Raw genomic sequence first — 27,422 nt, forward strand, 5'->3', positions numbered from 1 at the left:
GACTCAGACACTGGAAAAGTAGTATTTACATAACATAGTGTGTGTGTTAGAAAAGCAGATACCAAAATACATTAATGAGCATCTGGTTTATGCTTCAGTTTCTCTCTTGCGATTTAGAAGGACCAGCATTCCCATGAGATAATGAAGGGCATCCTCCTCACCAGCCCCACCAAAAAAAGGGAGAAGTGAAGATCTCTGACTACATCAATGCTTATGCACTCCCACCTCGGCAATGCCAGGGTCCAGAAGTCCTCACTGACTCCCACGTGCAAGGCACTGAGTTAATGGAGTCCTGATCTCTAAGGCCAGAAAGAGGCCAGCAGGCTCCCTGCAGGAGCTTAAAGGAAATGTTAGCAGCAGCAGAGGTCAGTCTCGTGCTTTTACGGATCTGTGAGGTCTTGGATAAACGCAGCAAGGAGAGAGAGAAACCTGAGTGAGAGCTACTGGAGTCACCTGACTGCTCTCTACTCAGTTCCCAGCCATCCAAGGCCGCAGCAGCACTTCTATGGGTTCAAGATAAGTCTCATATAAGGCAGTGGGAGCAATGCATTCCTGGAAATACCATCTCAATACCGTGCACACAGCCAAAGCTAACATCTGTGGCCCTCACTCCTGCCCTTTGAATTTAGCTACTTCTTCTTCCTCCAGGGGGCTGTCTGAGCTGTCTGAGAAGAATTCCTCCTGGTTGTACTGCTTTACCCTGGATTCCAAAACAGTTATGCGCTGTTTGAGCTTCTGCTGGGCAGCATTGTACTCAGTTAGGAGCCGGGCAAAACGGGTGTGCAGCGTGTTCAGGTGGGACTCCAGCCTCTCCAGCTTCTGCTCAGTGTCCTTCCCTTCCGAGCTCTCTGCAGTCGCAGACTCATCCAGAAGCCCTTCCTTGATCAGGATCTCCCGGCCACGCTCCTCCAGGACCCGCTTGGCATCAGGGTACTCAGTCACTGCTTCCATCAAGTCATCCTTCGACAGGCAGAAGAGATCGGAGTAGCCAAGGCTTCGGATGTTGGCCGTGCGCCGGTTGCCCATTTTGCTCCCTTTGATGTTGAGGATGCTGATCTCACCAAAGCAACTTCCTGTGGTGAGTAAAGCGTACTGAGTCACGCCATCCTCTGCCACCACAGCCAGCTTTCCTTCCTTGATGATGTACATCTCCTTGCCAATGTCCCCCTTCCGGCAAATATAATCTCCTGGGCTGAAAACCTGTGGTCGAAGCTTCAGCACTAGCTCCACCAGCAGACCAGCCTCACAGTCCTGGAAGATTCTTACTTTCTTCAAAGTCTCCAGGTGGACATTGATGGCAATCTCTGCCCTCAGCTTGTCAGGGAGGTTCTTGAGGACCTCACGCTCATCCACAGCCTTCTTGTTGGTCCACAAGTAGTCAAACCACTTGATAACTTTGGCCTCCATGTGCTTGCTGACCTTGCGGAATTGCATGTAGTGCTTGATGGCATCTATCTTGGCCTGGAACTCTGCCCTGGTGGCATTCATGTTGGAGATCATGGAGCCCACATTCCCCACGATGGTGGCGAAGATCAGGACTCCAATGAGGAAGTCGACAATGACAAAGAGGTACTCCTCATCGCGCTCTGGGGGCGGGGTCTCACCAATGGTTGTCAGGGTCAGAGTGGACCAGTAGAGGCAGTAGACATATTCTTTGGCGAGATAGCCATACTCAGGGTCGGTGATATTGGGGTACACCCAGGTGTCTGTCCCAAACCCAATGGCCTTGGAGATGGCATAGTAAATACAGGCGTTCCAATGGATAATTATCAGGATGTAGAGAACCAGGTTGCTGATCCTGAAAATATTTGGGTAGCTGGTTCTAGTCTCGGTCCGGTCGAAAAACTCAAACATGCGGGAGAAGTGCAGCAGCCGGTTGAAGCGTAGTTCAGGCTGATGTAATCCCACTGCAAGGTAGGCCAGGTCTGTTGGCAAGATGGAGAGGACGTCCAGCTTGAATTGTAAGGTGGTGATGTAGTTATCCCGTAGCTTCTTCGGGTCCCTGACCAGCAGACCCTGTTCCAAAAAACCTACCAGGGAAACAAGGGGAAGAATTATCCTGGCTCAGGTATGTTTCTTCTCCTGGATTTGGGGTTGCATTCAATCAACATACACATATAGTAATTAAAATATTTCTAATTCCACCTGATCTGTTCAGTCTACAAGCCTTTGCCAGCCCTCGAGCGCTTCATCTGGAAAAAGCCACAAAAAGGTATTACTTAGGGCTTTACTCTGATGACACAGAGATAGGAGGACATACTGATGTTTCTGCCCTGCATATAGTGAATTAGATCAGAGCTCTTCAGTGACAGACAGAAATTGCAAAGCAGCCAGCTACGTTCTGGGAACATTAAATTCTACCGTTTTTCCATTTAGATTACTCATTAACGTAACAGATATCAAACCAGAGACATAGACCTAAAGCTGTGCCCGAATACTAATGGTCATGTGGGTAATTTTGTACAATTATTCATAGGTGAAGTTAAAAGCTGTGGATGATGAATCTTTCATTTTGAAACTTGGTCTATTTTACAGAGCTTTTAATGAGATTCTTTCTCCAGAGGCCATTTCCTGCCAGCTAACACCAAGGCATGGGTTAAGCCAGTGGCTCTCAACCTTTCCAGACCACTGCACCCTTTTAGGAGTCGAATTTGCCTTGTGTATCCCCAACTTCATCTCACTTAAAAACAACTTGCTTACAAAATCAGACATCAAAATACAAAAGTGTCACAGCACACTAGTACTGAACAATTGCTGACTGGTTTAATTTTACCATAGAATTATAAAATAGATCAATTGGAATATAAATAGTGTACTTACATTACAGTGTATAGATCAGTATTAACAGGTCATTGTCTGTATGAAATTTTAGTTTGCACTGACTTTGCTAGTGCTTTCTATGTAGCCAGTTGTAAAACTAGGCAAATATCTAGATGAGTTGATGTACCCTTGGGGTACGCAGAGGTCTTCTGTGGGGTACATGTACCCCTTGTTGAGAACCACTGGATTAAACCACTCCTCCTAAAGGAGCCCCAGATCAGGCCAGCCCCTCACAGCTTATATCAAATCTCGGGTAATGACATTAAAACAAACCCTTCCCAGGCTAGGCTGCCTCTTCTGCTCACCTGTGCGCAGCCGAATGACAATATCGGCGACGTAGATACAGTCCGAGACATAGTCCAGCACCAGCCAGTGGATCCAGTAGTCCCTCTGGAGGTCACTGAAACAGGATCTGCAGGAGAAGCAGATGGCAGTAATTAGAGCGGGGGATGTTATCAAGATACCGAAACCAACTCAATTCCATCACCTATACCGAACAAAGGTGGATACTGGGTTCCTACAGGCAGTGGTGTCTCGGTGGGCACCAGGGCTGATCTCTGACATTTGCCAGCCATTCCCTCGCTCCTTGGAAATTAAGTCCATCACATCTGGGACATTTGCCTTCCACTAAGCTAAGCAGTCATGCTATGGAAACTGCCTACCACACGCAACAGCACAGTGCTGCTCCACCACCCCACACTCAGTTGTTACCAACCCAGCACATACAGCCAACCTAGCTGGAAGAGGCTCTGCCCTTCCAGAGCCATGACAACAGAAAAATGTGGGTTTTTTGCCATTGATGCAACAAGATCAAGCACTTCCCCTCTGCCCTCTCATGGCCAGGGATGGTCTGCCTCAGTTTCCCTCCTTGGACTCCTCAGATATTCCCAAGACATTCACAAGTCCAACAGATGCCTTTCTGGGGGTCTGGCTTTTTAGCATAAAGTTCAAAAATGAACCCAAGAAGACTTCCACCCCGGCCTTACTCCCAGCACAACCCCACCTCCCCACGGTACTGTCTCTTACAGCTCTCAGAGCCACTGGACGAGATGCAAGGCCTGGCCTGCTTTCTTTGTCCATCTCCCCAAAAGGAAAGCAAAACTTCCAACCCGGGCTTTCTACCCAGCCACGACTCCCTCCCAGAGGGACCACTGCAGGAGATACTCTTCATGCAAGTTCACTCTACAGTCACCGTCCCCCAACTGTCTACTGGCCACTGCTTCCCCCTACCACACCTCCAATTTAGACACATGACCACCTCGCACATGATCTAATTCATCCTCTCTGCGCTAGGAGGCAAATCAGCTGTATAACAGGTGGGCCGAACCCTCTCTGCCTTTGAATGGGCCAGCCACCCAGTGACAAGCAGCCTCAGAAACAAACAATGCAAGACATAAGCCAGTTTTCAGCTGGCCGATGCTAGTCTCAGAGATAGCATCTATGGTGGTGGAAGGGTTACAGAACAGAGTTGCCCTGGAATGCTCCCTACTCACCTTGCCACGAGTAAACACCAGTTGTAAAGGACGGGCACTGCAATGACAAGCAGCCAGTGGTAATACCAGTCTTCTGCAGGATCCACTACAAAGAGCTCCCATTTCTTCCTGAAAATAGAAACCGAGGCAACTAGGGCATCGGAGACTGCATGTGGTTAATGGCACAAGCAGCATCAATTACAGCCTGGTTTAATTATCATATCGAGCACTGAACCCCTTCCATCTAAAAAGCACTAAGCATCTGCCAACATTGCTCAGTTAACCATCCCCCACCCAACACCCCTTTGCACTAGGTAAAAAATGAGCTCACTCAATTTACAGATGGGGAAACTGAGGCACAGAGCGGCTAACTGACTTGCCCAAGGTCATGTAGCAAGTCAGTGGCAGAATCAGGAATTTGAGTTCCAAGCTGCTGTTGCCATCACTAGACAACATGCTCTCTCATATAGAATGTTGGGACAGTATGTGTCAGTATAATAGATGCAGCTCTGAGATAGTTTATAACTCTAGTATTGATTAGGGCAGAGTGAAATGCATGTCCATGCATTTTAGGGGCATACAAGGCACCACACTAAGGAAGGAAGTGGGTTGCTGTGGCAGCTAGTACTATGGAATTGCCATTTCCGTTCTGCTGTATGCTGCCTGCAGTCTGCTCACTGAATTGCTGGGTCCAGCCTTTGAACTGTTCCCAAGCATTTGATCCTGCTTATCTAGGGACTGAGCAGTAAGATGTGTGTGCTGCAATTGCTAGATTTCACTGGAGGAGATAGGGGACAGAAACTCTGCTTCCCAACTGATAGGCTTGTCTATCATTCACTCTGTGCCAAGAGGACAAAATTCCCCCCAGCCTTTGAGTTTACAAAAATCCCTCTGAGAAATAGAAAACAACTCATTTGCCAACAAATTTCACTGTTTTCCATGTGGCAATTGCCAGTTCCCTCACCCTCTAGTGCTGCTTCTGCCACCTTCAAAACCAGCATCTTCTGGCCTTTTGTTTATACCTTTTGCACAGCACAGGCATCATCAGCAGGAATGCACCGAGCTTTGGGAATAATGCATTTGGCAAAGCCTGGAGAGTAGGTTCTCACATGGTTTTGGTAGGGCCACAACAACAGTAATTGTTCAACATGGCTCCAAAAATGGGTCAAGTTTTTTCAGAGAAACAAACTGTCTTCTACTGTGTCTGCACATCACATAGCTGATCTCAGAGACAGCTAAGCCACCAGCTCCCAAACTGTGGGTCATGACCCCAAATGAGGTTGTGCCATCAGCAGATGGTGTTGCACTGATCCCTAGTGTGGACATAGGTGCTGGAACTAGGGATGCTACCACATCCCCTGGCTTGAAGTGGTTTCCATTATATACAGGGTTTACAGTTTGGTTCAATGGCTTTCAACACCCCCACTGTACAAAATTGTTCCAGCACCCCTGAATGTGGAAGACACCATTTTGCTCCGTACATCGCATATTGCGCCTGCAGGATCACGATGTATGGAGGATGCTATTTTGCTCTATGAACCCCTGGTGGTCATCATGGATGGGTCAGCCCCAAGAGGAAATAATTGCTTGAGGATGCCGAAATGCTGCATCACAACATCACATTAGTGACAATGTCATGACAGGTATTGGCTTGATTTCTGTCCCCAATCTCTGGTCAATGAGATATTTCTCCCTAGAAAATGATGGAAATGGGAAACCTCCACCCTTAGTCATCCCTGTGTGCACAAGGTGGCCAGGGAACCCATCCTGAATTTTGTGGGACTATCCTGAATTTACAAATCCTCAAATGGACCAATGGCCCCACATAACTACAGGCTGACAAACATGTAACAACCACCATCTTTGCCATCCTGTCATATAACATTATGGTGACATTTTTGTTGCATCACAACAGGCAGATGCAGACAGATTTTGCCTGCAAACCAAACCTCAGGAAGGTGGCAGCCCCCTGTCCAGAGCTCATTCTGGTTGAAGAACCTCACTGTACCCCTTCAGAATATACTCCAATTCCATCTCTCTGTATTCGAGTTCTAAGCCTATTGCCTCTGATAATTAACAAGATACCCTTAACCTCGCAGGGCAGAACATTTTCTTCTCTGCCTATTAAAGTCTCAGATACAAGCCTCTGATATTTTTCTCCCGCAGAAAACAATCATTTCTCAGTGTTCTAATTACCATTTATAATGGAGGGGTCCATACTAGTCAATGACCTTTGCCCTTTAATTATTGAGAGGAAGAAAAGCTAGGTTACTGTTTTTCACCATGTGAGAGTGTGTAGAGCAGATGAAAGGACTGGATTTGAAAGAGCCTTTTAGAGAACTAGCCCTCACAAAGTATGTTCTGGAAGAAGGCTTGGGCAAGGAACACACTTCCCTTCCTCTCCTGCAGATGATGAAACAAGACTTACAAGCATCAGCCGGGTGACTCACTCATTTTGTCAAAATCCCCTGGGGAGATCCTCCTGGAAGGAGCTACTGCTGATGAGAAGTAGCTGGGCCTAATAGCTGGAGTTTGGGTTAGGGAGCTGGGAGACTAGAGACCATTTCAAACTTTGCCTCAGACTTCCCATTTGAGCTTAAACACCCAAAACCAGGGGCTGTCAGCCAGGGGATCATGAACAGCCACATTGCCTTCCCATATTGCAACATGGAAGAGTGGTCACGGCTAGATCAGAAGTGGGTCGTGGTATAGAAAAGGGGGCCACCATATGAAAAAGATAGCAAACCAGTGCTATTAGCCTTAGTTTTGCCCTTCAATAAAATGGGGACACTACAACTTACAGATCCTTATAAAGTGCTTTGAGACCCTGTGATCAGGATGTGCTAGCTGTGAGCACTGTGGCAAATATAAGTGATTAGTGTAAGGGTCTAGTACAGAATCACAGATGGCTTGTGAGACTAGACAGCGAGTAAAGGGTACGCACCAACTACAGGTGCAGGTGCTCACGTCTGGGCAATGGATCAGGCACAACTTGCATACACTTCCCCTACCAGGGCCCTGTACCAGCTTCCAAACAGTAAACACACTGATACCAAACTGTTCAGAAACACAGTTAACCAAGCTGGGTCTGGTCCTCTGACTTAGCACAGCATGGTGACCCCAGTCACTTCTAGTTCATGCAACCGTCCCGCTTGTATCAGGGCACACAGTCAAATCACTTAGCCCCTTCATCATGGGAGAGAGGAGCCCAGGGGGTGGGGGGAAGAGGTCTACCAGCACATGCAAGAAACATTTCCCTTTCTGCCAAGACGTTTTAGAGAAAAAAACTCTACTTTTTGCGTTTGCTGCTATCATTTTCTTGGTCCCCTTGGGCATTGCCATCTGCTTCGGTCACCATCTGGAGCTCCGGCCCATGGAACCGCTCGAGAAACGAGTCTGGCCTTTGCTCCTCCTCTCGCAAGCCTTTGTTAGCCCAGTCTCTGAGCACCACGACCAGCCGGATTATCCTGGCCAGGGAGAGAAGAAGTCAGAGTTAGGAATCTGTGCCATGACAGAAAATAACACATTCCCGGCCAGCACATTGTTCAGAGGCGTCGCTGTGCGGTTCCAAGTGCAGCTGCATGGCTGCTGGTGGACTGTGCACACCTAAGCCAAATGCCTATTCTAAACCATGAACGTACAGCATGAGCACCCTCCAGCCCCCTGGGCTCACTTGCTCGGCATTCTAGCCCTCCACACAGCTGGACACTCTTATTACATGCCAGGTGAACCTGTACAAAAAACAGCAAATCTGAATCCAAGATCTTCAACCCCTGTAAAGCCAATGGGATCCAGTGTGATGCCAAACGTCCCCAACTCCCACTGAATGCATCGAGACAGGAGGGAGCTCAGCTCAGCAAAGGACTAAGCCGTAAGCCAGGAAAATGTCACCTCTTCAGGGGGTGAATGAAAAGGCCACAGTTGTAACAGAGCCCACTTTGCCGAGTGCAGCTGGAAAAGGATTTGCCAGAGGTGACAGGTTAATACTTCACTTTGTAAGCACAGAGCAGCTGGGCCCAAACATGCTGGTCATCTGGAACCCCACACAGCCCCTGCAAAAGCAGTGGTGGTTGAACAGTACTCAGTGCTCAACCCTTCAACCTCCACCTGGCTACATCCCACAGGCACATGTACCTGGACAGAGCTCCTCTCCCTTGGAAGGTGGAGCGGTCTGGCTGATCTGCATTGTCCAACGCAGCCACCCTCTGCAGCTCCGAGGAGGTATCATCACCTGCAGACAGGGCTCTGCAGAAGAGAAAAGAGATCAGGATAACTCTCTGCTTGCTCGGTGTCCACCACCAGTTACGTTAGATGAACTAGACCCTGAGGGAAGAAGAGACCTGACATCATGAAGATCCTGCCCTCCTGCTTCCCAGCCCTCTGCTCCTTCACATGTGCAATTGCCTAGAGTCCCCAAGTTAATTCAGACATGGACTTCCCCCTCACACACCTGTGCTAGAACTGTTATTTCAATCCTTGATTTCCTCCCCTCAGCCTGGAGAGGTTGTTCATGGTAATATCATCTCCTCAGTGTTCCCCTCCAATCATGTGAGCCCACTTTGCTTTCTGTGGAGAATAGGGTGGGTGTCCAGGAGGAGCTGGAGTAAAGTGACCAGGCTACTTCCACAGTGAGGTCTGGATTTCCCTTTGGATACTCACTGGTTTCACCAGTCCCTGGGGTATGTGTTCAATGCTAAAGTTCTGCTTCTGAGAGGGAGAATGGTCCAATGATTAGGGTGCTAGCCTGTGATTCAGGGGACAGGAGTTCAAGTCATTGCTCCTCCAGAGACGGCCAGTGTGATCCTGGGTAAGTCACTTAGCTTTCCATGCCTCTGCCCCCATCTGTACAACAGGGATAACTGCACTGCCCTGCCTCGCAGACATCTGCGAGGGTAAATACATTAATGATTATGAACTGCTCAGATACTAGCATATTATTGTTATTCTTCCTCCCTGGCTCTACAGAGCACAAAAGTCCTTGGCTTCTCTCACAGTTTGCCCCCACCTCTCTCTATCTTCCGCTAAGTCAGCCACCAGGCTGCACACCACAAAGACAGGCTCAATTGGCCTGCCTTCCAGCATCCTAACCATGTGCCCTGCCCACTGAAATCACTGGGGCTTCTTCACTACATTTACTATTCTTGGTCCATAGACCTTGCGCAGGTCCCTGTTAGATCTTCTGCATGTGTCATTCTCCCTTACTGGCCCCAAAATTCATCTCAACACTTCATTTTTAAAGGTAATTAGCATCTTTCTTCCTTCTTAGTCAGTGCCCCTGCTCACGTCTGTATAAAACTACCATCTTTATGCATCTAAAGCTTGGGCTCTCTCAGTAGTAGTTTGGAGCTGAACATTCCCCGCCAAGCAAAGTAACAGGTATTCCTGCTCAGTAACTGGGCCTTACTTTCTTCTCCTACCAAACTGTTCATGGGCATCAGTGTGCATAAGTACTGAATCTGTCTAACTTGTTACTATTTCAATGGGGGCGTATAAGTATCTAAGACAGATAGCACCTTCAATGTTATTGACTACAGTAGGAGAGGTTGGGACCTCTCAGCAGCATTCCCCAAAGCTCCAATACATTTTAAGTAGGTGGTGTATGCACCCTTTTCTAACACAGGGCACATACTGTGGGCATTGCCTGACTCACACAGAGCCTTCCTGGGATTTGCCCAACGCCTCAGCCAGGACTGGAACTCCAAATCTAAGCCTCATCCCTCAGGCTCCTACCTGGATTCTTCCTGCAGGACCCACCACTCTCTGGCCTGAGAGAAAACGACTCGGCTTTTATCTTCGGGAGCAGCATTAACAAGACACTATCTGGTCTGCCTGCCCGGCTGAGCCAGCAGAATAGCTCTGCTCCCCCTTCAAAACTGGGTGTCCAAGATACACCTTCTCATATACACACACACACAAACTTTTCCCATATCAACTAGAGGTTCCCTATACCACTCTGGTTGCTTTCAGTTTAAGTTCCCCTAGATCTGGGTTGTGCTGTCCAGATCCCTCTATTATGCCATGCTTGAGAGGGCCAGATACCTCCCGAAGGAGTCTGAGGCCCATCTGTCCTTTCACCCCTACTAATAGACTCCTCTTCTCTAGCAGACCATTCCTGTTCCAAACTGAAGAGCAGCCTGACCTGCTGGAGCCGAGCTCGGTCCGCTCCGGATCATCTTCAGTACTGGTTGTGACAGACAACTGGGGAGGGTGGCTGGCAGGCGAATTCTTCAGACCATTACTCTGTCCCTTCATCCTCCATGTGAGAAAGCCACTGGCATGAACCCTGCCCCAGGAAGCAAGAAAGAGCAGAAAATAACTAAGATCTGAAACATATGGCACACACATAACACACTCCATGCAGGGCTGTCCCCAATCCCCTGTACACAGCACTCGTGAAGGCTTCTGCTGTTGGAAGAGGATGCATCCAAGAACAAAGGCTTTGCTGACCCGGATCATACTAAAAGGGCATTCTCCATTGTGCCTCCAGCAGTAGCCTCTGCTGGAGGAAGATGAAAATTACCCACAATGCATTTCATGTAGGGTTGCCAGGTATCTGGTTTTCAACAGGAATGGCCAGTCAAAAAGGGACCCTGGTGGGCCGTTAGCAGTCCGGTTGGCAGTGCAGCGTTGGCCCAGGGCTAAGGCAGGCTCTCTGCCTGCCCTAGCTCTGCGCAGCTCCTGGAAGCAGCCACCAGGTCCTTGATGCCCCTAGGCGCATGGCCAGCCAGGGAGGCTCCATGTGCTGCCCTCACCCCAGTACCGGCTCCACACCCCCCTTTGGCCAGGAACTGCGACCAGTAGCAGCTGCAGGGGTGGCACCTGCAGGCACAAGAGCTGCGCACAGAACCTCCCTAGCCACCAACACGCCTACGGGCTGCAGGGGCCTGACGGTCGCTTCCTGGAAGCTATGTTAAGTGCCACAGGGACCCCAAACTCCAAACCCTCTCCCACACCCCAAACCACTGCCCCAGCCCAGAGTCCCCTCCCACATCCAAACTCCTTTCCAGAGCCTGCGTCCCATACACACACCCCAACTCCAACCTCCTGCCCCAGCTCTGAGCCTCCTCCTGCACCCCAAACCCTTCATCCCCAGCCAGGGTCCTTACCCCTGCACACACACCCCAACCCCCATCCTGGAGCCCCCTCTCACACCCTGAACCCCTCATTTCTGGCCCCACTCAGAGCCTGCACCCCCATCCCAGAGACCATACCCCCTGCACCCCAATCCTCTGCCCCAGCCTGGTGCCCTCTCCTGCACCCCAAACCCCTCATTCCCAGCCCCACCCCAGAGCCCACATCCCCTCCCACACAAACTCCCTGTGCCAACCTGGGGAAAGTGAGTGAGGGTGGGGGAGAGTGAGCAATGGAAGGAGTGGGGATGGAGCAAGCAGGGGCAGGGCGGGGGAGTTCAGTTTTATGCCATTAGAAAGACGGCAACCCTAATTTCATCATCACAGGCAGCTATCCCAAACCATGGTTTTGTGAATAAATCTCATCATGTACTATCCACATGCAGGCTTGGGGTTAACCCACGGGGCTGGAAACAGGAAGTCTGGGTTCTAGGCTCCCCAAAGGGCTGTCAGCAAAGTAGTTTATCTCTGTGCTTGGCAGTTTCCCCATCTGTAGTCTAGCAAGAACCACACTTACTAGCCTGTCTCATGGGACATGGCTGGGAATGGTCTTTTGACCATCTTTTAAAAGCACATGCATCTCCTGACAAGGGTGCAAGTGTATATGTGTACAGAGAGATCACATGAGGCAGAGGGAAAATTGTCTCCGCTCTGTCCTCTGTACTGATCTTTCCCTATTTCTCCCTCATTTTCCTCTTCCTTAATCTCTGCCTCTCTCTCTCTTCCTCCCTGCCCCCATCCCCTTTTGCTCCACTCTGCTTCTTCCATGCCTCCCTCCCTTCCCCCGTCCCCCTCCCTCATGGCCCTTCACTGTGCTGTGTGAATGGAAAGATGCTCTCGCACTAGCTCTAATCTTTGCACCGTTACCAGGGTGATGGCATCAACATCAAGCACTGCCCTAACAACAGGTGCCAGCTGCTCCAGGGGCTGCAACCTCAGCAAGATAATGAGGCCCCCCAGAGGGAGCGTGCAGGGAGGAGCAGCTCCTTCAACCCCCACCCCCTTGTGAATACTCAATAGTTATGAAAGCAGAAGACTCCAGGCAGTGAAGAAAGCCAAAGCTACCCTGTCACCGAGGTGCTGCTGAAGACCTGTCTTGCAGCCAGGGCTGGCAGCGCCTGGAACCTGTCTGCTTACAAAGAAACCTGACCTGCAGGGCAGCACAACAGCCCAGAAGTTTGCCCAGCAAGCCACGAGCCTCATCAGGCACAAGTTCTCTGCTGCGTTTGAAATTAAGGCTAGTCATTAAAATGGGCCTTTCTGAGCCTCTGACTAGCAGCTGTCACTGCCCTGCTCCAGATAGCAGCAGGGAAACCATAATAGATACATGAACAATGCTGCGGAATTGTTAGAGCAGGGGGTCTCCAGGTTTATCATGGTGTGCACCACATCTTAGTAGAGAGACTGCTGCCCTCCCCACAGTCACGACTCCGGAATTTCCCTGTGGCAGCCACGGCACCAGGATTCTTTTAATGCAATTTAGCAGCTGGAAACCAGGAAGAGACTTAGCCCAGCTCTCCCCATCAAGTGCCCCATAGACCAGCTCTGTATTAGACAGTAACAGCTTGTTTTATTTCTAGGGGGAGGAGGGAAGATTTTATGCTCTCCCAGAATAATCCCCAATTCACCTTTATAATGCACCCAGGGCTAAGCTTTGTCCCCTTGTTCACTCAAAGTTTTAGTGCAGTGTCTCACAGGTGAACTGTTTAAATATCTAGGCAGACTCAGGGGGTGGAGAAGTTTGTCCTTATACCTGACGAACTGTGCAGAGTGGAACTATCTGCCCATGATACAGAAGCAAAAACAGGTCTTAAGATGCACAGGGTGAATGAACCATTCCAGAGAACTCATATTCAAATGGGTCCAAGCCCCCCCTCCCTTACATTATAATACCAATTGAACCAATGACGGCTCAAGGATTGTGTAGCTGGACAGAGCCCATGGTGTTGTTTACTGGTCCTTAAATAAACCTCTGACTGGCACAGAATCTCAGATCCTCCAGAATAAAAATTCCACGTCCTCAAATGAATTGGGGAACAGACCCAGGTGGACCCAGCCCTATCTCAGGTAGCATGGAGGCAGGAGATGCAGGAGCTAAGGGATCTGACCGTGCCAGGCAGCTTTGCTCTCCTTCTGCTACCCAGCAAGTTATGAAAACTGCCCCCAGACTCAGGAGATATAGCTCAGTTTAACTAGGGGCCCAGCTAAGAACAGGGCAGCTGCTCCAATTCAAGCAGATGCTTAGAAGTAGCATCTCAGCTGGCTCTGCCGTTTCATCTTTTCCAGGTCCTGCAGCACACTGCTGAAGTCCTCGTACATCACGCCCTTCCCCAACACACCTGAGTCCTGACTTGGGCAGTCACTGCAGCAGAGGAGAAGAAGGGTGTTTGGGTTCCAGGCCTCACTCTCTGCTGAGGCTGCCTATGAATGAGCCAGGTAATGCCAATTCTGGTTTCTTTGGTATGAGCACCTATCCCTTAGGAATGGAACTGAAAACACAAAACTCACATCGCAGAGGCCACCGTACAGGAGCTTAGACATAAAAAACCTCCACACTCTCCTACAAAGTTCTGGAGCCCTCCAGTCTCTTAGCAGAGAGAGTAACGTTCCGGTGGGGCGGGGTGCAAACTGGTTTCCAAGTGCTAACCTCCTGCTCCCACTGCCAGTGTCTCCCAGCATTATTTCCCAGTCAATGTTACTGTGCCCATTTCACACTGACCCAGGAGCTTTTGGATCCGTGCTCTCTTAGAATATTAGGGTTGGAAGAGACCTCAGGAGATCATCTAGTCCAACACTCTGCTTGGAGCAGGGCCAGCACCAACTAAATCATCCCAGCAGGGCTTTGTCAAGCCAGGCTTTAAAAACCTCTAAGGATGGAGATTCCACCACCTCCCTAGGTAACCCATTCCAGTGCGTCACCACCTTCCTAGTGAAATAGTGTTTCCTTATATCCAACCTAAACCTCCCCCACTGCAACTTGAGAGCATCGCTCCTTGTTCTGTCATCTGCAACCACTGAGAACAGCCTAGCTCCATCCCCTTTGGAAACCTCTTTCAGGTAGTTGAAGGCTGCTATCAAATCCCCCCCTCACCCTTCTCTTCTGCAGACTAAATAACCCCAGTTCCCTCAACCTCTCGTAAGTTATGTGCCCCAGCCCCTTAATCATTTTCGTTGCCCTCCGCTGGACTCTCTCCAATTTGTCCACATCCTTTCTGTAGTGGAGGGACCAAAACTGGACGTAATACTCACCAGTGCCAAATGGAGGGAAATAATCATTTCCCTCGATCTGCTGGCAATGCTCCTACTAATACAGCCCAATATGTTGTTGGCCTTCTTGGCAACAAGGACACACTGCTGACTCATATATAGCTTCTCGTCCACTGTAATCCCCAGGTCCTTTGCTGCATAACTGCTGCTTAACCAGTTAGTCTCCAGCCTGTAGTAGTGCATGAGATTCTACCTTCCTAAGTGCAGGACTTTGCACTTATCCTTGTTGAACCTCATCAGATTTCTTTTGGCCCAGTCCTCCAATTTGTCTAGGTCAATCTGTACCTACCTCTTCCCGCAGCTTAGTGTCATATGCGAACTTGCTGAGGGTGCCAGTAGAGACCCAGCTTTGGTGCTCAGGCACTTCCCTTCCAAGACAGCAGGCCCGGAGCAGTAAATCAGCGAAGTGAGTCAGTCCTGAGAAGGAAGAAACTCCTCACCCCACTCCACAAAGGTCATCGTGGCTGAGTTAGGACCCCCCTAAGGGCTTAGCAGGGAGTCCCCCCGCCCCCCAGCCACCCCTCAAGAAGAAAAATCTTGTCATAATGTAGACCTCATCTCTCCCTGTGAGCACAAAATGAGGAGGGGTTTATTTCTGGAGGATTGTGAATTCGTCCCTGCACTTCTCAAAACAGTGTCCTGGAGTCAGTTACCTGCCATGCACTACAGAATCCATAGACCATTCTGCAGCTCAGCTGGGCATGTGGGCACCTGTTGCCATTAGGGCAGTCAATTAATCTCAGTTAACTCATGCGATTAACTCAAACAAATCAATCATGATTAATCGCACTTATAACAATAGAATACCAATTGAAATTTATTAAATATTGTGGATTTTTTTCTACATTTTCAATATTAATTTCAATTACAACACAGAATACAAAGTGCACAGTGCTCACTTTATATTATTATTTTGATTACAAATACTTGCACTGTAAAAACCAATTTTTTTTCAATTCACCTCATACAAGTACTGAAGTGCAATCTCTTTATCATGAAAGTGTAACTTACAAATGCAGATTTTTTTTGGTTACATAACTGCACTTAAAAACAAATCAGTGTAAAACTTTAGAGCCTATAAGTCCACTGAGTCCTACTTCTTATTCTGCCAATCACTAAGACAAACAAGTTTGTTTACATTGATGGGAGATACTGCTTCTTATTTACAATGTCGCCTAAAAGTGAGAACAGGCATTTGCATGGCACTTTTGTAGCTGGCGTTGCAAGATATTTACATGCCAGATACGCTAAACATTCATATGCCCCTTCATGCTTTGGCCCCCATTCCAGAGGATATGCTTCCATGCTGATGATTCTCGTTAAAAAAATAATGTGTTGATTAAATTTGTGACTGTTGTCATAAACAGATAGCTAAGGGTTAATGTTCTTTTACCTGTAAAGGGGTAACACCAGTAACCTGAAACACCTGACCAGAGGACCAATCAGGAAACAAGACTTTTTCAAATCTGGGTGGAGGGAAGTTTTGGGTGTGAGTTCTTTGTCCTTTGTCTTGTGTCTGACCCTCTCGGCTCTGAGAGTGATCTTTCTGTCTCCTGGCTTTCTAATCTTCTGTTTCCAAGTTGTAAGTACAAAGATAGAAAGACTATAGGTTTATATTGTTTTCTTTTGTATTTACATGAGTGTAGTTGCTGGAATGTGTTAAATTGTATTCTTTTTGGATAAGGCTGTTTATTCATTTTTTTCTTTTAAGCAAATGACCCTGTATTTGTCACCTTAATACAGAGAGACCATTTTTATGTCCTTTTCTTTCTTTTTAGATAAAGCTTTCTTTTTAAGACCTGTTGGAGTTTTTCTTTAGTGGGGACTCCAGGGAATTGAGTCTGCAGCTCACCAGGGAATTGGTGGGAGGAAGAAATCAGGGGCAAAATCTCTTTGTGTTAGATTTACTAGCCTGACTTTGCATACCCTCTGGGTGAGGGGGGGAAGTACTTGTGTTTCCAAAACTGGAAACAGGGAGGGTGGAGTCCCTCTGTTTAGATTCACAGAGCTTGCTGCTGTATATCTCTCCAGGAACCCAGGGAGGGAACACCTGGAGGGGAAAGGGAAATGGTTTATTCCCCTTTGTTGTGAGACTCAAGGAATCTGAGTCTGGGGGTCCCCCAGGGAAGGTTTTGGGGAGACCACAGTGAGCTAGGCACTGTAAATCCCTGGCTGGTGGCAGCTTTACCAGGTCCAAGCTGGTAACTAAGCTTGGAGGTTTTCATGCTAACACTCATATTTTGGATGCCAAGGTCCAGATCTGGGAAAAATGTTATGACAACTGTACTCCTTGGGGGGAGAATTGTATGTCTCCTGCTCTGTTTTACCCACATTCTGCGTATATTTCATGTTATAGCAGTCTCAAATAATGACCCAGCACGTTTGTTTTAAGAACATTTTCACAGCAGATTTGACAAAAAACGCAAAGAAGGTACTGATGTGAGGTTTAAGAATCTGAAGTGACGTCCAAAATCTGAGAGGGACAAGGTGTGGAGCATGCTTTCAGAAGTTTTAAAAGAGCAACTCTCTGATATGGAAACTACAGAGCCCAAACCACCAAAAAAGAAAATCAACCAACCTTCTGCTAGTGGCATCTGACTCAGATGATGAAAATGAACATGTCAGTCTGCAATGCTTTGGATCGTTATCAAGCAGAACCCATCATCAGCATGGAAGCATGTCCTCTGGAATGGTGGTTGAAATGTGAAGGGACATATGAATCTTTAGCACATCTGGCACATATATATCTTGCAATGCCAGCTACAATAGTGCCATGCAAACACCTGTTCTCACTTTCAGGTGACATTGTAAACAAGAAGCAGGCAGCATTATCTCCTGCAAATTGTAACCAGCCTTGTTTGTCTGAGTGATTGGCTGACCAAGAAGTAGGACTGAGTGGACTTGTAGGCTCTAAAGTTTTACATTGCATTCAAAAATAAAACTGGGTTTTGGAAAATAATTCTACATTTGTAAAGTTCAACTTTCATGATAAAGAGATTGCACTACAGTACTTGTATGAGGTGAATTGAAAAAATATTATTTACAGTGCAAATATTTGTAATCAAAATAATATAAAATGAGCGCTGTGTACTTCATATTCTGTGTTGTAACTGAAATTAATATATTTGAAAATGTAGTAAACATCCAAAAATATTTAAAATAGATGATATTTTATTGTTTAACAGCACTTTTAATCACTTGACAGCCCTAGTTGCAATGCATGCTGTACAGATCCGTCTCAGCGCAAAGTGCAGGGGTCACTAGGGCTGGTCGAACAAGGGAGATGGCAAGCTGAATTTGGCTGCTTGCTTGCTCCTCGGGGACAAGTGCTGCCACTGCCCAAATTGTGCCACTTGCCCAGCAGGCTTCAACTTGTGCCTAGATGGAGCCACAGTAGGTGTGACTGAAGATACTGTGGGGTTAAGACACCCCTGTTAGCATCACAAAGGCCGTTGGCAAGAACTGCATTTCAGCGAGGGCCAAGGCTCAGCAGACTGACTCAGGGAGAGGGTGCCAGGCACGTGGCCTACAGTGGAAGACCCCTGGAGAGAAGAATGGGAGGAAGCAGAGGGAGCAACGATGAACTGGTTGAGGAAATAGCAAGGAGAGAGTAAAATCAAAGCAGACCAGCGGTAATCCATGGGGACCCTGCCAGCAGTGCGTGAGTGCATGGGTAACACAACAACATTTGGCTACGACTGATTCCTCTCCTTGTCTTACCTACTTGCAGCAGTGGCACCTCTAACACCCCAGAGCTGTGTGCAGCCAGACACTGGGGCCATCAGGCAACTGCAAACACACATCACCTTCATCTCCAAACACAGGCCCCGGGTGAGATAAAGGAGCAGTTCCAGCAGCACAGAAAGCATCTAGATACACATACACAGGCCTGGCACATCTCTTTCAGAAGACATTGGAGAGCAATGAACATCTCATCCAGCAAAGAGCTCAGCCTATTGCCTGTCATGACATTAAGTCATTAATCATAGAATCACAGGACTGGGCGGGACCTCGCTAAGTCATCCAGGCCAGACCCCTGCACTCATGGCAGAACTAAGTATTATCTAGCATCCTAAGGCAATTATTTCCCCTCGGGGCTCACCATCAACGATGACCAACAAGGGTTCGTTGAGGACACATCTGGAATACTGCATGCACCATAGCGGAGACTTTCTACAAGGGGTGATGGTAGAACAGAGACCCACAGAGATGCCAGGGTCTGACTGGTTCAGAGAGGTTAGTGAAACCACACCTGAAAGAGCTGGAGTAAAGGAGATTAGGATGGTGGATGAGGGAAGAAGAGAGTGGAGGCTTTGTAAGACTTCACACAGTCTGGAGGGGACAGAGCAGAGAGGAGCTGTAATGCTAAGTCGGAACAGGCAGGTGGGAGTTTAAAGGGATTTCATGGGAATTTCTTGGCACAGAATAAAGCTGATATATAGGACAGTCTGCTAAAGGCAGGAATGGGAACAACGAGGATGGACTCTTGCACAGTTCAGGGAAGAAGAATTCATGCTGGGTGTATAACTGCTGCCTGAACAATTAGGTATGGGGAAGAAAGGAGGGAAGAACGGGCCTAGTGTTTCCCTGGCCTTCCTTACTTCTGAAGCCACCTACACTCCAGCCAAGGAAATTATACCCAGCTGGCCAAAAAGAGCACCAGTGTTATGAAGCCGACATCACAGGACTGTCAGAGTCTGACATGAATACGGTTAGTTGCTAAGCCTCCCGTCACCAGAGTAATGGGGGATGGTGCAGATCAGGGAACTGAGCTGCAATAAGAGGTGTGAAGGGGTGCAGGGCTGGGACTGCGGCAGGTCAGGACTGAGGGGCTTCAGAGTGTGGGGAGGACCATGCACTGGACAAAGGGCGGGGGCTGTGCTGCAGGTTAGGAATCAGATCTGATGGCAGAGCTTACAATGCCTTACTGTTCTGGGCCTAGTCAAAGGCCGTGCTCTCAGTCCCGGATTTGCAGACACTGAGACTCACCCCAGCTTTAGGAACATGGCTGCAGAAGTCCTAGTCACTGGGGGCTCAAGCAGGGGCGGCTCTAGGCAGCCTGGGGGAGGTCCGCCGAAGCCGCGGGACCAGCGGACCCCAGGCAAGCCGCCGAAGGCAGCCTGCCTGCCAACCTCGCGGCAACCGGCAGAGCGCCCTCAGTGGCTTGCCGCCCCAAGCACGCGCTTGGCGTGCTGGTGCCTGGAGCCACCCCTGGGCTCAAGTCAGAGCAGGGAGGGAGCTCACCCACTGACAAGATGAGAGAATTGCTGCGTCAGCCACAGCTTCCCCAGACCAGTCATGCAGGGGACAGCTGCAGGGAGTGAAACTCCCGCAGGACAAGACATTTTATAAAGAACCTAATCAAACTCTTTGCGGCAGAAGTGAGGCAGCTCGGTAATAATTAATGAGCACTGTCTCCTAACCTGGTTATTGGGATGTTTACTGGAAGATTATATCGGCTTTAAACTACCGGTGTTGTTGGGAAACAAGCAATAAGAAAGAACAAAGGCTCAAGACAAAACACCTCTCAGCACACGCTTGTGGGTTGTTACAGGACAATGGCAGAGTCATTGGCCATGAAGAGACTGACTCAACCTGCCAACGAGCCCACCAAACTGTTTTTAGACAGCAGGGCCCAAATGCCTGGGAACTCCAGCAGAATAGCAGTGACTCTCTCACAGGATGGTAGGGCTGTAGGTAAGATAGAGAGGCATGTATGTTGACTACGTTGTTTTAAAATCCTTTTCTCTAAATGTTTTATTCCTACTGTTCAGATTAAACAATACTTTGGTTTAAGCAGACCCTCTGGTCAGTCTAGTCACCAGAGATCAGAGACCTCTGCAGGGCAGAACTGCAAGTGTTGAGCCCAGTCAGACCTGGTGAGTAAGCACAGTCAATACACACAAAGTGCTGTAGCCCAGGGCCCGGTCTGAGAGTGGGAGATTCATGGGATTCTGGCCCAGGAGAAGGCCCAAGTCCTGAAAGCTGAGAGGTGAACTCAGAATCCACGAAAGGGACGAGGTGCAGCTAGCCCCATAACTGGAACACTCTTCACAGAGGTTTCTCATTGCCTATTAAATCCAGAACATGTCTCAGCAGAGATGGGTTCTTGACTACACTGGTAGGAGGAATGGGCAGTTCCAGCCCTCACAACCTTCAGGGCTCTTGGCATCTGGATGGGTCACCTGTCACTGCCCTAGTGACCAGACCACTGCAGCTCAGAATGGCAGATCAGACCCTGCTTAGGGGGATGATGTCAGAGCTGTTCCTACCAGAGGGGCTGAGCAACTGAAATTCTCACAATTGCTCAAGAGACCACACATTCCTAATGCAGTCACAGGGCAGAAACCAAACTTGAGGCACCTAAAGGAAGTCTGTAGTCTCTTTCTGCCCAGCTTAGCTTTAAACTATATATACACATGGAACTATACCTGTCTCATAGAGCAGGAGGGACCCCAAAGTGTCATCGAGTCCAGCTCCCTGCCTTCACTAGCAGGACCAAGTACTGATTTTGCCCCAGATCCCTAAGTGGCCCCCTCAAGGTTGAACTCACAACCCTGGGTTTAGCAGGCCAATGCTCAAACCACTGAGCTATCCCTCCCCTGTACACATGTATTCACAGTGGGCAAACTCCTGGGTACTCCACTCCACTGCAAGTAATGTATACAGCATGCAGAGGTGCTAATAATAGATAAGTATGGAGTGGACACACCACAAACGATGTGGCAGCTTAAAAAGAAACTCCATGGAGATACAGGCATGTGCACTGAAATACACAAAGACCCATGGACAATAGCCACCAGTACACATGCACTAACAGTGATGTATTCCCTTAACACCACATATTCCTACATTAAAGACAGGCTGCATGGACATCATTATATATACCAGGGGTAGGCAACCTGCGGCATGCAAGCTGATTTTCAGTGGCACTCACACTACCTGGGTCCTGGCCACTTGTCTGGAGGGCTCTGCATTTTATTTAATTTTAAATGAAGCTTCTTAAACATTTTAAAAACCTAATTTACTTTACATATAACAATAGTTTAGTTATATATTATAGACTTATAGAAAGAGACCTTCTAAGAACGTTAAAATGTATTACTGGCATGCAAAACCTTAAATTAGAGTGAATGAATGAAGACTTGGCACACCACTTCTGAAAGGTTGCCGACCCCTGATATATACACACAAATTTCTCATTTACATATGCACCATACACTAAATAATACGCATATAGATTATATACAGGAAACGCTTATGCAGCACGCAGAGGAGCTGAGCACATGCATACATACATGCATGCAGTGCATTATAAACTGAACTTCTTTGTCTACAAAGAAAACATACATAGCAACATACAACAGAGGGACAATGAGATCCACACACACCCAGTCATAGGCATACAGAGTGCAATGCATCTGGCATATGTACACATCCAACTATTCATGATGAGTAGATTCATAGACTTTAAGGTCAGAAGGGACCATCATGATCATCTAGTCTGACCTCCTGCACATCGCAGGCCACAGAACCTCACCCACTCCTGTAATGGACCCCTAACCTCTGGCTGAGTTACTGAAGTCCTCAAACTGGGATTTAAAGACTTCAAGTTACAGAAAATCCACCATTTACACTAGTTTAAACCAGCAAATGACCTGTGCCCAATGCCACAAAGGAAGACGAAACCCCTCAGGATCTCTTCCAATCTGACCCAGGGGAAAATTCCTTCCCAACCCCGCGAACATGCACAGGTCGGTCCTACAGCCACTAGGCATATGCACACTGTGAGATGGGGGAACAACCACATATGGGACACTCCGGGGGCAGAATAAGCCGTTGTACTTACTAATCAGATGTCCCGCGCAGCATCTAGTGACAAAACTCAACCTCAGAGCAGCCTTTGCTAGCACAAGCGATTTGCTCCAATTGGCTCAGCCTCTCCAGTGCAGTGCCATCTGACCCAGTCGCTCGCCTCCAAGTTCCTATCTCAGTGCAGAAGGTGGATCCAGCAAACCACATACAAACTTGTTATCTCCAGGGGCAACCAGGAGCTGACCGGGGATTCATCACCCCAAAAATTTTCAGCAGCTTCTAGGACTGAACTAATTTAGGATTTTAATTCCACATACTGATTTGACAAGAAACAGCTCTGTCCCTGTTCCAAGGTGCTGCCTTTTGCCTGGGCTCAGGAGCTTGGCCAGTAGCCCATGGGGCAAGGCTCTAGCTTATAGCCAAGAAATGAAGTAAACTTGAGGTGAAAGGGGTTGGGGCAGGTGCCCCCAACAGTAGCGAAAGGGTCTCCGAGCTGCTCTGAGCTGGTCTCTCTCTCCCACTGCTACAGTGTGCGCATCCCCTGCACGGTCCCAAAGCGCTAGGTGTACTTCACAGGCGTTAATCACAGATGGCTTTGTGTCTGGGGAATGAAAGGGGAGGAGAGAAAAAAAGCTCTCCCCCGGCCAACCCCCCTTCTGATACCACTGGGCTGGGACTGCTCTACTTCCCAGCAAATTCCCACTCGTCTTTCATCTGCGTCTGACTGAGTCTCCACCTGCCTGGAAAGAATACAGGGGTATCCATTGTCTTCCTTTCCCCTGCCCTCCTATGAGGGGAGGTGGAGAGGCAGGCATTTCACAAAGCATTCAAGGAATAGCGTGGCTGGACAGAATAGCCATCCAACACACCTCCCTAGCAATTCTGGTACGAGGATCTCCAAGCACTTCACAAACCTTCATGAATTAACCCACTCAGCCGCTCTATGCCTCACAAGGATGTTAAGTGACTCACCCACTAGTTCCAAGACCCAAAGAAGAGTTCTGTGTAAGCTCAAAAGCTTGTCTCTCTCTCTCCCCAACAGAATTTGGTCCAATTAAATATGACCTCCTTCACTGTGTCACACTGAGCCAGAGAACTACACAATAAACTGGGAGAGTCAGAACTAGAGGTCCCACCTCTGAACAGCACCTCCTGCTGGCTTTAATCAATACAGCATGGGATACCGCAATCAGCCATAGCACTAATATTTTTATTTCCATTGTGTCTCTGCCATGCTACAGCTGTCACTCGGCCTCAAAACCACAGGAAAAGGCCAATATTTTAGTATCATACGCCTCCATCACCACTTTAGACACACACTTACACAGAAGGGAGCAGGAAGTGAAATCTGACACACAAGCTTACCAGGGAAGCGAACAGGTCAGGGCGGAGATCATCAGGAGGACAGATTTATGTGGGAGACATTTCATGAGGCCATCTTTTCAGGGGGTATTAAAGCTTTTCAGAGGCCATTGTAATGAGAGACAGTGGGGGCGGGAGGGAATTCTCCATTTGCAACTCAGAGCATCTACAGCCCAGAGGTTTATATAAAAGGGGTATTTTATCCAATCCCCAACTATGTTAAAACATCTGTAAGGTGCAGCGGCTAATTACTTGGCTAGATCAGTTGGTTGCCACCTCCTACAGGAGTCTCAGGAGTCTTTGGTGTTTCTCTAAAAGTCCTAGGCTCTGGTGTTATGTGATTACATGAAAAGTCTCAGCTTACATTGAAAACAAAAAAGTCTCTGGCCATTATGGTTGCAGAGTAAACCTTGAAAATGTGAGTCCTAAAGGCTGAAAACCCAAAAGGCAAATGAAAAGAATCCAAAAAGTGTACTAGAATTATTCTCAAATCTTACGATTTTGGGGGCCTAATTAATGGTTTCTGCATGTCTCAAGTTGGTGATAGTGCTAAATGTATGCCTTTGCCCATCATGCCTGCCTCAATCTGGCCCAGGTTGGCAGTTCCATCAAAGATTACCTCAGTGCCAATCCCACTATCCCACAAAGCAGAGCTGGGCTGAGGGGTGTGAATGGAGCAAGCACTAGCTAACCATGCTTAACATCTAAATTCTGGTCTCATGCCAAAGGCTCTTTACTTGGCACCAGGGGAAGAGCTTGAGCAGCTGAGACCTGCCCCTTCACCCAACTCATTTCATGGGTGAAGGAATGTGGTGCGGCAACAGTAACACACTAGCAGTTAAGCCCTCATTTTTGCCACCCCTTGCTCTTAGATTGCCCTGGTTTTTAGCACCTTGTGGCAGCAGGAGTCTCGCATACGAACAGCGAAGATGCCCTTGGGACCACGAAGGATGAATCTGATGCTCCTCCTCTTTATACCCGCACAGTGAAGGAGAGAGACAAGGGAATCAGACACAGAGTCCACAGACACCTACCAAAGCTTCATGGGAACTTCAGAGGTCTATTTGTTTCCATTCCTCTGAGTCATGGCCAAGCAACTGCCCTGAGCACCTCTGTCACACAACCTGCTTCAAGCTTCCCCTTCCCACCAGCCTCTCCAGGGAAGCATCATTACAGACAGGGAAACTGAGGCATGTGGGTTAAGTGCCTCAAATGAGGCCACTGTGGAAATTGTGCTAGCAACTTCCCTAAAGCCAAGGACAGTCTCTTTCTGCTACAGAAAAGCTGCCTCCACTCAAGGGCTCAGGAGCTCATCATGGACAGTGTCAGCCTGCCAGATGCCCGCAGTTCCCTGGCAAATCATTATGGAAAAGGGTCAGCAAGAGCAGCAGAACAGGACTTACCTTAGCAGAACAACAGTGGCTTAGCCAGTCTCATCTCCCGTTTCTGATGGAAAGGATGCCCCGAGGAGGAGATGGCTGCTCCTCACCTGGAAACAGCAGCAGCATTACCAAGCAGCCTCCAGCCATGAATTCCCCATGGCCTTTGGCTTGTGTCATTTTTTTATTTTACACCGGTTGGCCAATTTCACCAACATGCTCTTACACAGTAAGGATACTGAACCCTTGTTAAATGTGTGGCTACAATACCCAGTGCAAGATCATAGCCCTGCAGCCACCAGGAAACTTCCTGATTATTCCTACCCAGGTTGATATGGTGAGTGCAGGAGTGCAAGTAGGGCAGTACCCTTCAGTACACAGTATCGGCAAGAGATTTTTAGCAGGTACAGGGTACCTGAATGACTTGGGGCTAGCCCCTTCCCCCGCCCCCCCCCAGTAGAGGAGGGGCTGTGCTAGGAAGGGCATTCATTCTTTAAATTGATTTAACAGCACACTACATATGCTAACAAACTTAAACAAAGGCTTTGTTTAAGTTTGTTTGTTAGCATATGTAGTGTGCTGTTACCTTGGTCAGGAGTCCTCAAGATGGTGCGGGGAGCAGATTCTGTTTCTCCCCATTGGTCTGAATTATCCACGATATCCATACTGCATCACATCAATTCCAAATAATTAGAGGAATGCCTCTGCTTGCACTGACCAGAGGATGTTTGGATTCTGATGTCAGCCCAGTTCTGCAGCCTGACAGGAATCAGGGTATTGCTCCCAGTGTACACAGAATTCTTCTTTGCAGCCAAACCAGTCTAACATGCATTTTGTTTGGAACTGGAACACCAAAACAAAGAAAATAAATGCCTCATTTTCCAGCTTTGTGGGTGAGAGAACTATAAGTGAAGATTGTAATACCGGACATGAATGGCCTTAAACCAGCTTCCTCAGGAATCTGCCAAGAACTTTGCTGAAAAATATGTTCCTCATCTTAGCAATAGAGCTAAGACTTATTGCACATCTTCCCACCTTTATTCGAATGAAGCTCCTTCTGATCTGACAGCTCAGGCATTGTTCTGGATGAAACTGACAATTTACAAATTTGACACCTAATCCTGTAAACCAGGGGCCTCAAACTCAATTTACCTTAGGGCCAATGCCAGTCCTCAAATCCTCCCAGTGGGCCAATGTCACTCATGCCACCTAGAACACCCTCCCTCAAAACTCCACACACCCCCACCTGCCTAAGGCTCTGGGATGGAGTTTGGGTTGGGGAGGAGGTCTGTGGTAAGGGATTGGGGTGCAGGCTCTGGGAGGGCGTTTGGATGCAGAAGAGGTGAGAGGTTGGGCTCTGGGAAGGAGTCTGGGGTGCAGGCTCTGGAATGGAGTTTGGGAGCTGGAGGGAGGATGTAGGGAGGGGGTAGGGGTGCAGGCTCTGGGAGGGGGTCAGGGTGCAGTGCTTACCTAGGGCTCCAAGGCGAGGCAGGCACTGCCCCCACAGCATCCCATTGGCCGCAGGGGCACTCGGGGCAGGGGCAGGGGCAGCATGCAGAGGCATAGCCTCCCCTACGCTGCAGGGCAGGGCCAGCATCCACTGGAGCGGGCAGGCAGACACCGCTCAGTTCTACTGTGCTGCCAGGGCCCCTGAGGGGGGAGTGCCCAGGGGCGGCAGGTGAGGCCAAGGAAGAGACCTGGCCCCAAAACTGCTGGAGGCCTGCGGGCCACATTGGGAAGGTTTGCGGGTCATAGATGGCCCGCGGGCCAGGGGTTTGAGACCTCTGCTGTAAACCCTTAATCATTTGATGGGTCCCATTGAAGACAATGTGACTATTTGCATGACTATGGACCACTTTTGTGGACTGGTAAGAGGTTCAGGAGTCTGTTCCTATAAAGGAAGTTGAATCCTCCATTGAAATGCAATGTTTGGGTACAATACCATAGAGCAGTTTAGGATACAGTTCTACTTAAAATGTGTCTTTTAATAAGTCATACATATGCTGAAATTACTCCCCACCTAACTCCCATATAAACAGACTGAATGCTACATATCTGGGGAGAAATGAATAGTTAATCATGTTGATGTTTGTATATACAAGAGGGATGTCAGAGGGGATGAGGAGAGAGTGGGGGCCCTGGGCTAGGGACAGGGCCGGGAGGAGGCACATGGAGAG

The 27,422-nt window shown here is 48.5% G+C and overlaps 1 protein-coding gene across 5 annotated transcripts in view; it reads right to left on the bottom strand.

Annotated features, from left to right (window-relative positions):
• CNGA2 (cyclic nucleotide gated channel subunit alpha 2) overlaps positions 1–27,422 on the bottom strand; it is a 27,906-nt gene continuing 484 nt past the window's right edge. The window contains exons 3-13 of one of the 5 annotated variants that reach the window (XM_030574465.1): positions 25,964–26,088; positions 25,270–25,355; positions 24,759–24,836; positions 22,539–22,674; positions 14,979–15,106; positions 10,432–10,575; positions 8,427–8,537; positions 7,586–7,759; positions 4,314–4,421; positions 3,126–3,232; positions 1–2,030 (exon numbers count right to left, since the gene is read on the bottom strand). In XM_030574465.1, coding sequence (XP_030430325.1) covers positions 607–2,030; positions 3,126–3,232; positions 4,314–4,421; positions 7,586–7,759; positions 8,427–8,537; positions 10,432–10,575; positions 14,979–15,001 — 2,091 coding nt within the window. In that variant the 5' untranslated portion in view covers positions 15,002–15,106; positions 22,539–22,674; positions 24,759–24,836; positions 25,270–25,355; positions 25,964–26,088 and the 3' untranslated portion in view covers positions 1–606. The remainder of the gene's footprint in view (positions 2,031–3,125; positions 3,233–4,313; positions 4,422–7,585; positions 7,760–8,426; positions 8,538–10,431; positions 10,576–14,978; positions 15,107–22,538; positions 22,675–24,758; positions 24,837–25,269; positions 25,356–25,963; positions 26,089–27,422) is intronic. The other 4 variants (XM_030574466.1, XM_030574464.1, XM_030574467.1 and 1 more) reach the window with 4 other exon arrangements.

The sequence above is a fragment of the Gopherus evgoodei genome, chromosome 9, assembly GCF_007399415.2.
Source record: "Gopherus evgoodei ecotype Sinaloan lineage chromosome 9, rGopEvg1_v1.p, whole genome shotgun sequence".
Taxonomy (NCBI): Eukaryota; Metazoa; Chordata; order Testudines; family Testudinidae; genus Gopherus; species Gopherus evgoodei.